This window comes from Halichoeres trimaculatus, unplaced genomic scaffold, assembly GCF_033239565.1.
Source record: "Halichoeres trimaculatus isolate MK-OKI-2021-1 unplaced genomic scaffold, fHalTri1.1 fHalTri1_scaffold_5, whole genome shotgun sequence".
NCBI classification, from domain to species: Eukaryota; Metazoa; Chordata; class Actinopteri; order Labriformes; family Labridae; genus Halichoeres; species Halichoeres trimaculatus.
The window spans coordinates 15,412,205-15,425,274 of NW_027437183.1; the positions used below are offsets into that span (position 1 = coordinate 15,412,205).

General features: G+C 39.4%; 1 protein-coding gene across 3 annotated transcripts in view; it reads right to left on the reverse strand.

Moving 5' to 3' along the window:
- grid2 (glutamate receptor, ionotropic, delta 2) overlaps positions 1 to 13,070 on the reverse strand; it is a 534,507-nt gene that overhangs the window by 159,835 nt on the left and 361,602 nt on the right. For all 3 annotated transcript variants that reach the window (XM_074669717.1, XM_074669718.1, XM_074669719.1), the window contains exon 8: positions 12,105 to 12,224. In XM_074669717.1, the coding sequence (XP_074525818.1) occupies positions 12,105 to 12,224 (120 nt within the window). The remainder of the gene's footprint in view (positions 1 to 12,104; positions 12,225 to 13,070) is intronic.

Consider the following 13,070-nt stretch of genomic DNA (forward strand, 5'->3'; position numbering starts at 1 on the left):
CCCACACCAAAGAAGTACAACCACATTTTATTTGCAGCTCCTCTCATGTGCCTGGGTGAGAAAGCCAGATTGGATACAAAGTAATTAATTAGATCACCTGATATTGGAAAAAGTACCAGCGTTAGTAATGCCTTTGTTTTACATGCTGTTATTCCTTGACTCACTAACATGACTTTTGAATCCCCCTTTGTCGCTGAATGCATTTTGGAATACAATAGTCCAGCAAGGTACATTACTCATCAGAACAAAACAAACAAACAAAAAAAGAATCCAAATTATAAACAAACGAACAGGATTTATGGTTGTTTCTCTGCTCATAAATCAACAATATTTTGCAGTCAAAGAGCAGTCCTCCCTCTTGTAAAAGTGCAGACATGAACACAGCATCTTTAACAGTGGGGCAAAACAGAAAGGGTACAGGTTGGTGAAGGGGGCTTGCTTTAAAGATTTATAGCACTGACTTTCTCAGCACTCTGCTCTATGTTTCTTTCCAGGGCTCAGGGTTTATTCAGATACCTATAACCCTCGTATTCCAGAAATATGTCAAAAGCTGAATAAAAACTTTTGTATTTGCACACAATGGCACTGAGGTCTTTCATCTCTTCTTCTCTTCTACCCTTTTGCTTTCTTTCTTTCTATGAGATCTGAGGAGCTGTTCCAGCGCACCGACTCCTGAATTAATTGAATAGTAATGCACAGTACAGTCATCTAATTTGCACTCACCTATGTGGTAGCACCATTTTCTGCTTTTCGGATGCCCTACGCCACTGCACAGAATCTGTCTTGGCTGATTCATGAGACGGGATCAACAGTTGAGCATCAAGGGAATAAAACTTCTCCTGGCTTGTCTCGACTAACAGAGAAGCAGACAAGAGGCTGGCGGGCAAGTATCTGGTGGCATCCATACTGTTTACACAACCTTGTTTTTGTTTGTCACCACAATGAATTTCCCCATGTGGCTGCAGGTAATAGTTAAAACTGCTGTCTCCTATTCCTCTGAATTTCTTATATTTATGAGCTAAATACTTGTTTACCTTACCTCTCTCTGCCCTTCACTCTCTGTCGCTTTCTCTTAATTCATCAAATTCACAGAGGCAACGCACAAAATGTGAAACTTGAATGCTGCCACAGTGGCTACCTTTACATGCAGTCAATATTCTGGTTAAGGTCAATATTCTGGTTTCTGAAACATTTAGAATAACCTGTTTACATGCGTGAGCAAACAGGGTCATTCCTTTTTGCATGATGCACTGATCAAGACAGCAACACACAGACAACATCTCATGACTTATGATCTCAAAAGGGTTATTAGTGTGTTTACATGGCTGTGCGCAACCAGGCTAATATTCCAAATATGAAAAGGTTAGTGACTGCATGTAAACGTGGCCTGTGTTGTCGTACTGTATTTGAAGTTGTCTGTCAAACTCCTTTTAAGGCATCTGATAACTTTTGTCATGTTAAAGCTTCTTGAAAACAACAAATTCAACAGAAAATTCACAAAGAAGTTCTAAAGAAAAGGCTATAGTTTTCCAAAGTGATCAAAAAACACATTTGATAATTAGCATGGGGTGACCCACCCACTTAACAGTCGTCCACTTCTTATCTGAGAAAACAATAACCTCACTTACAAACTGATTTGATTTTTTTTCATATTACTGACTTATTATGTTTGTATTAAACTGATTGGACAAATCTGTCACACTCACAGTTTAAACTTTATCCATAGAACCATTTAAACTTTAAATTTTCAAAAATGAGTTACCTGAGCTTTCTTTACTAAAATTGCCAACACTGCTGTTTTTTAACCCTCTCCCACTGAACTCTTGATTAGTAACTTCTCCTAATTTTCTCCCAAATTTTCACGTTGATACTGTGACAAACTGGATGATGGGAATGTCACTGTTAAGATGAGTTATTTTGTGTTTGAGAATTACAAGGCTCAGTGAATGCATCACCGGGGACCTGCGGTTCAGCATCCAATGTCTGTGTGTTGTGTGTTTTCTGAGAGGGTTGTGGGACACGCTTGTCTGAGAATTGAATAAAGAGCCATGTGTTACTTTTTTCGTCGTGTTTGCGCCCAACAGTAACTGCTATTAAGTAGTCAAATTACTTGTTGACATCAAAATGTGGATTAAGTCTCAGAGTCTGGTTTGCAGATGCCACTATACTAGTTACAGGCTTGTTCATAGATACTGTGTAGGATATGTGTCCCAAGACCTGGAAATCCTATATGGCAACTACAAGCATTTACAGATTTAAGTGTAAAATATAGAGGTCATGATGCACAGCAAGAGGGGGGGGTCTATGGCTTTGTCAAAGTCTAATTTTGGCGGGAATGTTGATTACACTCACATTAAACTGAGCATTCCCTCAAACAGACTGTATGAACCACTGTAACTGATCCAGTGTTCTGCTTTGTCACTGGTAGAATCTCTGGTTCTTTTTTTCTCTCTCCATTTTTTTGTCTTGAAACACCACGTTGAACCTTAATGTCATCATCTGAACTTCCTGCACTATCCTTTCTTTATTCCAGTTATGTCTGTTAAAGTTGTTTAACTTTATTACCTTTACTGTCTTTTCTTGCCTTTTTTTTTTTTTTTTTACAGTCAACAAATCATCATCAAATCAAGCACAGTTTTTTTCTGAGTGCTGATTTGATTACAGTGAGCCCAGTCTGCTTCTGAGAAATGACAGACTTCTGGTAATGAACTGTTGCTAAGTAATGACAAATCACATTGAAGTGTAATAACTTTGGAAAGTTGAGTGCCGGAATTCAAGAGTCTCCTGGGTAATGTTTCATCAGCTAACAAGAACTTTATCCAGTTGAAGCTAACATTCTATTTTCACATTTCTGTGTTTTCAGAGTTGAACTGAAAGTGTCAGACACACAGTCATACCTTTAGACTTATGACAGAGAAAATTATCCACAATACGAATACTGTCAGTACATTTGATACCTGTGATCCCTCCAGTTTGATACAAATCTGAACATGGCAGAAAAATTCACATGCACTGCCGCGCTTAACTGATCCAAGGACACCAGAGGCAGTTTGTCAGCTTCAATTAGCGTCCGGTGTCCACCGCTCTGTGGTCACCCACAACACAACTTGCTGGTCAGTGCATCCAAGTTTACTCATGATTGACAAGACCTTCAAGCTAAAACAAATTGCTGACATCAATCATGCCACAAGAGAAGTCCGAAAAGTCTCAACTATTCATGAGTTCAGGAGGGTAAAAGCTGTTATCAAAACAAAGGTTGGAATAAATACCTACTTGGTGCTTGTGCCCCAAGCCAAAAATTCAACGACAGGATAACAGATGAGACTGACGATTGAAGTCAACATTTTTGGAAATTTGTTTGTTTACTTGTCTAAATGGGCTTTACCAGAAAAGATCAATAATAATTGAATTCCCTAAAGTTCAGTCGCTGCATTAGTCCACGAGAAAACCAGGGGAAACAGCTCATATTAGTCCATAAAAACAATTTATCTCGACGTCAATACATCTTAGCATCACCTCGGTTTTGCTCTGGGACTTTACAAAATTGAAAAACCAGCTGCTTCTTGGGAACAAGACTTGTCAGGTGTTACGGGCTGTCACTAAATGTCTTTTTGCCCTTAAGCACAAGCTAAATGCTTGCTGAAACACATTTGTTTTTCTCTTTCTCATCATGATTTTGTGATAGAGTTGTTGATTGCATATTTGTAGAACCTAAACAAACAGTACCTATGTTGTTTGAGCTTAGCTTGGCTGAGCTTCACACCTCATGCCAAACGCAGAGAGATGCAATTATGACCAGTATTCCACTTAACACCATTACTAAAACAGAGCTATTAGACATATAATTTCATTTGGCAGGCTCAGTCACCACACATCAAACTTTCACTGTTAAGTGACTTTTTTTATCCAGATTGCCTGGATTATTTTACTCAATTTATGCAGTGTTGGACAACAGGGGTTCTGAATAAATCTAACGGTGTTGTGATATTAAATGTGAAGTCCTTGAGCACTAACAGGCCATTGTTGGATCTGCAGTGAATCCAGTGTTTGCCTGTTAATGGATGATGTGGAGCTTGCTGGCTTCAAACAACACTGGTAATTGTGGAGCATACTTGAAATCAACAACTTCACATGCAGAATTTGGCAACGATGCTGTTTGTTGGAAGGATGGAGTGTTAGGGTGTTTTGTGGAGGGAGAGTTGGGTCATATCTTCTCCCCACTCTAAACTTAAGATAATTTATTTAATTGAATTTAACTACTCAGAACATTTACACACTTACAGTATTAAGTGAGATGACATGGAAGCAAAGACATGAAGAGAGACAGTCTGTGATGCAGGACAAATCAATGACATCCCCTTCTCTTTCCCTCTCTGCTCCTCAGTACAGCCCGCCCCCTTCGTTTTTCTCTCTCCCATGCATCTTTAACTCCATCTCCCCTTCTTCCACTTTCTGCCCTCACCACTCTTTCCCGCACTCTCCCACCTGCCCTGGAGGTGGGGGGAGACACGCTGAATAAAGATACATGCAAATCTACCTAATAGGACGGAAAATTGGAGGGAAATAGGGATCTTTCCCCTTGGAGATATTTTTCCTCCACTATCTTTCCGCCCTTCACTCTCTGCCTGTTCTCACCCAGATTTGCTTTCTCTCATCCTCTGATTTATTTATTTTAGTTCCCCTCAAACTTAATATCCGTGTCTCATTTTCCTGACTCACATAATGCCCATCTTTCTTTCTGCCTCTTTTGACTGTGACTCATCAGTACCTCCTCTCTCTAACCTCCCTCTCGTTGTGCATGGCACTGCCTATCTCACGCTGCAGGACTTTTTTTTTTTTTTTTTTTACATAATTGTAATAATCAGTTCCAGTGGTGATGCCCCTCATCTAACCTCCCTAAAATAGCACTAGCTAACATGCCCTTTAGAGTTGCATCCTAACTATTTTGTTCCATTAGCAGCGAAGTGCATGAGAGACTGCTGTACACCATCTACATGCTGTGTGCGGAAAATCTCAATTTATTAAACATCCTATTATGCCTATTTGCTTCCTAGCGACCATGAAATGTTTGATACTATCTATAATCTTGATCTGGCCTTTCAGCCTTATTCAGTGCAGTGGAAATGTAAAAAAGTTAGCTCGGAGTTATCACAGACCTTTCGCTCTAATTTTATCAAAAATTGGATTTGTGGACGGTTCACTGCTCACATTTAAATTAGGACCAGAGAAGATGCCCAACTTATCCTGTGAAAAACTATTGTATGTGTTTCCATGAAATTCTAAAAATTCTTTCCTATTAACATATGTCCTCTGACTTGTGCTATGATGGCATCAGTCAAATTTTCTTTAACTCTTTCAGCCTTACCCAGGATGATGATGAGTTGAACCACAGATCAGTGTCCTGCTTGACTCCAATCAACTCGTGCCCACAAACTAGGCCAGAAATCTGGGTGTCATGATTGATGACCAGCTGACCTTTAAGGTTCATGTGACCTTGATTGCTCGGTCTTGTCGACATGCCCTCTTTAACATCAGGAGCATCAGATCCTACCTGACACACAACAGGCCACACAGTTTCTGGTTCAGGCCCTTGTGATTTCACACATAGACTACTGCAAATCTCTTCTCGCTGGCCTCCCTGCATGTACATTTAAACATCTGCAGATGATCCAGAATGCAGCTGCATGTCTGGTCTTTAACCAGCCCAAAACAGCAAGTCACCCTGCTGTTAATCTCTCTTTAGAGACTTCCAGTGGTAGCTTGAATTAAATTCAAAGCTCTTCCTCTGGCTTACCAAATAGTGACAAGAACGCCTGCCTAGCTGGGGTCCCTCATCCAGGTCTACACTCTTTCTCGCCCGCTACGCTTTGCTTGTGAAAGATGCCTGGTGATCCCAGCCCGGCATGGCTCCAAATCTCTGGCCAGACTCTTCTCCTCTGTTGTGCCTAAATGGTGGAATGAATTACCTAGCTCTATACGATCCACAGAGCCCCTTTCTACTTTTAAGGGATGTCTGAAGACTCATCTGTTCAGGGAACACTTAGACACTTAATCTGACCCTTCTCCTCTTTGTCCTCAGGGGTGGAATGAGTCAGAAGGTCTGAGACCCAGCTCTTAGTAAATATTTCACACTGATCATTGAATATTGTTGAAGGTTGAACTATATCATAGCAGAGATTAACTGTGGTTAGCTATGGCACTTTGTCGCACCAACTAAGGTTTTCCTTTTTATCTAAATTCTTGCTTGAGTTGTACATTGATTTGGATAAAAACTTCTGCTTAATGAAATTGTAAAATTGTATAATGTATCCAGATGACTTTTGTGACCCACCTTATTTTCATCTTGCACCACCAAAGCTTCATACTTGTTAATCAAATTAAATTAAGCATGGACATTCAGCTCCATTCAGGAAAAAATGTTAATAACTCTTCAACTTGTTCTAGAGTCATTTTTTTTTATTTCTCTAATACATTAATTCCCTAAGAATGGATTGCCACAGCTAATAGTGTCATAAATTGTGCCACTGGCTGCCATTGCTCTTGGTCTGCTCATTCTCAAGGTCTGCATAATTGCCCAGACAGACCCTGCACATGTGAACAGACAATGCCTTATGTGCTGGGGGACGAGTGTCATTTTAAAGCCTTGTAATGTGTGTCCGGAGAATAAAAGTATGTCCGCAGACCTTTCTCATATCACATTATGACAAAGTCGACACTTGTTGGTACATAGAGTACAGCCTTTTTGGAGCCACTGCATATGTTGTATACACGTTCAAATTGAATGGTTAATGTCTGTTTGACTCCTGGTGTATTCTTTCACTGTGAGTTGTTGAAAATCATTGAAAGACAGCACAACAACATAATGTTAGCATGCAAGCCAAGAACAGGTGGGCGTTTAACCAGAAAACCACAGGAAGTTGCTTTCCACATGTCTCAGGGGGAATCATTTTTTGTTGCCAGGGTATGACCTGATGTTCTCTCCACATAGCAAAAACAACAAGAAAAAAAAAATGCAAGACTTATCTTAACATCAATGCTCATTTGTAGTTCTTTAAGGCGTTTAAATTGTCCCCCACAGGCTACAGTGTGGAAGATGAAGGATTTAAGTTATAATAAATGTTATATCCATCTTTGACACAGAAATGAAAAAAATCTAAAACTCAAACAAAGAGTAAAACAATATGTTTCTCTCTTTGTTCTGGGATGGATGATTCAAAAAATGTAGTGATATTCCTTTCCACACTTGATTCAGATTTTAGATTTCAATGAATGTGCCTCATAGTTAAATAAGTGTTAAATGTATTAAAAGGATATAAAAGCCATGTCTGCCCCTGCTCTTTTACCTCAATGAAAGATACTCTGAGCCCTGTTTGGAGCTCAGTTAAACAGCTTCACGTTTGATAGAAAACTCTCCCTTCATGCATGAGTAGTGGAGGAAATCTGCTGTTCCTCTGTGTTATGTACTGATGGTCACACGGACTGACATTAATTGCCATGCAAAGCCAAAAGGGTTAGCGTAGCATTTCTGAAGATGCAAGAAGATTTATGCAAATGTGTTTGTATGCATCCACTTGCATGGATTCCTGAGGGAGCCGAGAGTGTCTGAGTGTACGTGTTTAAGTTGGTCAGCACTTAAAGCCATCACATCAGAGAAAAAAAAAATCTTTCAATCCTTCTAAACATGTAATGGTGACAGGACTGTGGGGCTTTCAAGGTCCCAGGACTCTGTGAAGTCACTTAGCGTAATTTACCACATATGTCGGAGTGGGCTGGCGATGATAGTTGAAGGTGACCTCAATTTAAGACCGTTGCAGTTTGCAAGGCCATCGATTCTTAGAAAGAGAGACAATATTTCTGTCTCTCCTTGAAGAGACGGAGAATATGTGCTGATGTGAGTGCCCAAAAGAGAGCGCGAGCATGTGCAGGAGAATGAGAGGGTAAGGATTGTGACTCTATCATGACCTGTGCTGCCGTCTCTATCTCTTCTGTAGGATCTATCAGGATTAGGTCATCTATCTCCTTTCTAGCTGTCTCTATGCCTTCTCTTTTTACACCTTTCTCTATCTCACGTGGTTGCGTTACCTTAATCGAGCAACACATCAGTCTTTTTCAGTTCCACCTCTTTTTTTACTATCATCCTTTTTCTATCTGCTTAACCACAGCCCCTTTTTATTGTACTGCGTCTTCCGTATAAATCTGATGCCATTTTTCCTCTCAAAAGTCATTTAAGATGTCGCAGATAGCTAACGAAGCAATTACACAGGGCAGGCTTGTCGCCTCTCTATAAGAGAGCAGTGGTGCCTTGTATGCCTTGAGATGTATAGTGAGTGAGAGAGAGAGATATACGTCCCCATGTATAGCCGCTGAAGGTAATGGAGCAGAAAGCCAATTCTACCCCAGGGCAGCCATAATAATTACGACAATATCAGGTGTCTGCTATAATCATTATCACTAGACAGCTGTGTGCATATGTGAGAAGTATGATGGGGAAAATTTCCCAATGAGGGACCGGGATTGAAGAGGGTTAAAGCAGATTATGGAGATGGCAGTCAGGGAAGATGGAAACGAAAGGGGAAGGGGGGTTCTTGAAAAAAATAATTTAGTTTAGGTAAGATAGAAAAAGAAAAAAAAGAATAGGCTGGACTATTTGTCATGCATCAGTGAGACCCTCATCAGGGATAAGAAACACAGGACAATTTGGGGGGTGGTTAAGAAAGCTCTGGTTAAGTGGTATCCTCAACAGAATGAAGATTCAATACCATTATTAAAAGTGAGTGCATATACTGCTGTCAGGCAGACATGCTCCCTTAACATTTCAATAAACCAGTGGGTGCAGTACAGTAGTCAGAGCCTGTTGTCTATTATTTATAAACCCTTAATGCAGACTCTGACTAGCTCATCTATGTAAAAACACACAGCTATACATTAATGTCCTGAAAGCAGTGGGGTACAAGAAAAACACATTACGTTTGATACAGAATGAAAGTGAAGTCAAATGGTGTGTGCAGAGATAGAGAGGGAGGGAGGAGTGAGAGGGAGAGCGCATGGGAGACAGAGGGAGAATGTATAGTTTAGCTTGAAAAACAATTAATATTGACAGTATTTATCCAGGGTTAGACCTGTTTTTTAAAGGAAATTTCACAGTATAGTCAAACCCCAGTTATTACAACTTGCAGTTAAATGAAGGTTTACATATGGTGATGATCAAATATTTAGTTAATCTTCTGACATGTGACTGTTAATGTTAAATACATGCTAATCTTGTGACATAATAACCTGTGGTGTTACTGTGTCACACTAGGATACGTCCTAGAGATTTGTGCGTATACCTCTGAGCTAACTGGTGTGGTGGAGTAAAGACTCTTGCTTTCCCTCCAGCAACACTATCATGTTGCATTGGATGCTATTGGTCTGTAAGTATTTAGTTTTTCACCTTTTAGAAGCTGTTATGAGCCAAAATGTTCTAGCAGAGTTGTGAGCTAGTAGGCCTGTAGGGTAGCACCATGACTGAGCAACTTTGGTTGGCAAACAGTGGTCCCATTGCTTGTATTTGTTGATTTTGTTTTAGCTTTGCGTGTGTGTGTGTGTGTGTGTGTGTGTGTGTGTGTGTGTGTGTGTGTGTGTGTGTGTGTGTGTGTGTCTGTGTGTGTGTGTGTGTGTGTGTGTGTGTGTGTGTGTGTGTGTGTGTGTGTGTGTGTGTGTGTGTGTGTGGTGAAGACTTATTCAGTAAATGTAGAAAAAAAAAAACCCAAAAGAAAACAAAACAAACACACTGGGCTGCAAAGTCGACCTTATACCTTATAGGATTATAGCAGCCGTCAGTAGCTTGACTTTTGTTGGCTGTCATTCCACTGTCTTGTCTCCAGTTTCTGTTTCTTTTACTGTTGTATTAATTCAAGGGGAATGCCCAAATGAATATGTTTAAAAATTAAATACAATGGAATGCTGACAACTGTTTCATATCAATAACAAATTGTAAGAGCACTATATGTGCTACTGAATAATAAAAAAAAGAGCAGTTGCCAAAACTCTGTTTTTAGTGCCTTTCTTAAATTCCTTAAACTGAACATAGAAATTGCTGGACTTTTTTTGCATACAGCTTCCATGGCCAGCATTCTGAACCAATCCACTCCATTGCTAAATGAAATCTGTCTGCACCACTGCTTCAGCAGTTTTTAACCATGTTATTAAATTAAAGTTATTGCTTCGGCTGATTGCTAATTGCTGCTAATTGCCCCTTCTAGCACATTCATGAAGTACTATTTAATTTCATTACTGCTTATAGATTAGTATCATAATCACATAATTCAAATTCGGTTAGAATATGACCATATGCGTACAGGTCACACTGCATTAAAGTTATTTGTTGAATGAGTTTATGCTGGGTTTTTTAATTTTTGCACTTTTCTGATATGCATTTAACATCTCTATCAGACTAACAGCACCATGGGTATCACTCTCTTATAAAATAAATAATTAATGAAATCAAGACAATTAACTGAGAGATTTTTCTTGTCATTTTCATGATGGCTTGAGTATATTTTTTCTCATTATGCAGAATGAAGCCCCTGTGTCAGATAAAAGCCTTTTATTGCAAAGCTATCTTAACTGCCAGGGGTTCTTACAGCAACATTAACCTGAAAATTAAGTTTTGTCACTCAGGCCATCATATCGTGAGGGAAGACGGTAACCTGGGGTCGGTGAGATGGGGTTATTTTTCATATTCGTTAATTTACCTTGAACTCCGTCTTCCTCTTTCACTCACCCTTTCATGATTCAGCAGCAGAAGATAGTACACTATTTGTTATACTTATGGGGGTCAGAGTCAATGTCTAGTGCCACAAAAAATTATGGCTTTGCCATGGAAATATGAGGCTAACTTTTATCTGAGATCACAAGAAACAAGGAGACCAGATCAATGGCAGGTTTGAAGCCATAAGATGGTTACTATTTTCTACTCTTTATTTCCAGCCCTTTAATTTCCCCCTGGCTCTACCCCTGCACGCATTTACACACATATTGCATCAGTGAGGTTTTTCTCTGGCTTTCCTCATGATGGTTAAAAGGCCAGAGCCAGGTTATTTTCACTAACCTCCATTTCCATTCTGACCCATATCATCCATGCTTTTATTGCAGGTCAAACACCCTGTTCACACGCAATCTAACAGCCACTCCACATCATTTGTAAAAGACATGATTCAGCTACAAGATGACGGTAATATGCAAACACTCAGAACCTTTAAGTTTTGCCTTTTTCTGAAGTCAGAGCTATTTCCCTCCAACAGACCAACAAATGTCCAACAAGGGACCAACAAGAGCCCTTCAATTATGTCCTCTGATTTTAGATTGATGCTGAAACATGATTATGCAGCACTTATGGAGATTAATTCTGTCTGTGGTGGCATGCTATGTTGTGCTGATGTCTTGCCACATCATTTACAATTCCAGCTCCATACATCTACTGTTATTCACATAGAGAGCTCTCTGATATGAGAACAGAAACTGTGAATGTGATGCCTCACTGTCAGTAAGGAAAGGAATGGAAAGGTCCAACACTAATGTAGGAGGGATGGGTTGTTCATCCAAAAGTATTAATATATGTGAAAGAAGTTGTTCATCTTCACAGGTAACATGGCACCAAGATAACATATCAATCAAGATCCGTACAATGTTACAACTATAACTGCATCACTGCCATAACCCCCTTAAACCACTTCTCAATTTCTGCTCTCTCAAAATCTGCTAACTGCAAAAAAAATTCAAACTTAGCAAAGGTTGAAAAAAAAGAGAGTTTGGTTTGACGTGCGATAACAATTTAAAAGACTCTTAACTTTTGCATTTGTTCTGCCACAGTAATAGAAAAATATGGAAAAATCTCAAAGTAACAGCAGACAGGTAACAGGGCTGTTCACTGCCACACAGAGGTGGCAGTCACAGGCACAGAGACCTGAATAAATATGAGATGAAAATAATGTAGACAGCAGGTGCACTGAAATTCCCCAGTAAATCCAGGAATTATGTAAATCCACTAGAGCTGCAGAAATGATTCCCTCCTTCACCGAAGGTAAAACACACCACACAAGGGTCCTGTTTTAACTACTTACCCTGCTGACTCCCCGTCCCCGGTCTTCTCCATAATTTGTTCCCAGGATTTCAAAGAAGATGTTGGGGTTGGTGCCATTGTCGGTGAATTCCAGGAAACTGGTGAGGCCACTGACTCCGAACTGCAACCAAAAGAAGAGATATTTAACTAAACAGTGGACTTGTTTTCTTGCTTGGTAAAACTGGTTAATTAAAGGGAAAGTTTGCCAGTATTCATTCTTAAAACTAACTGCAGCTATTGATGAAGCTTTTTTTTGTCTATACAGAAGACTGTACACTTCACAAAACACAGAAGTATCATTTCTCAACAGTACACATAGCACAGAGATTTTTTTTCTGCTGCTGTTTGAATTTATGTAATGGTCACATGATTGTCCTTCAACACAAAACACATTCTATTAATGCCAAGCAGATAAATTAATTTTGCAGAAGAAAACTGAGTTATAAAAGAGTATCACAACAATTACAAAGAAATAAAACATTTGTCAAAACTGAAAATCGTGGAGTATATAATTACTTCATGCTGAAGGACTGGCTTGATTGTGGTCATCATCGCCATAATTGCCTTAATTATCCCAATCAGTCCTAATCATATCGGTTCTCATCAACGTTAAACTTCTTTGGCCATCATTGTTCTTGTTAATAATTGTTCTGTAAAAGCTCACATTAAGATTTTTCTTGTCCATGATAAATTTCAGATGACTGCTCGCAGTAAAACTGTGATGTTGATCATCTGGCAGCCCTTTTTTTATCTTATTAGTGAGTGAAACTCCTAAATTTTAAAAAAAATGTTTTTGTTGCAGGTGATCTAAAAGTGTGTATGAATGTGTGGGTACTATTTCTGCATCCAGAACAAGAGGTGTTTGGATTTATGTTTAGCTTTTGGTAGAAAATCTCACTTTGGATTTGTGGTTGCTGTATTATTGAAGAACCTGGCCAATGAAAGAAGAGTGTGCTTGGGGACATTT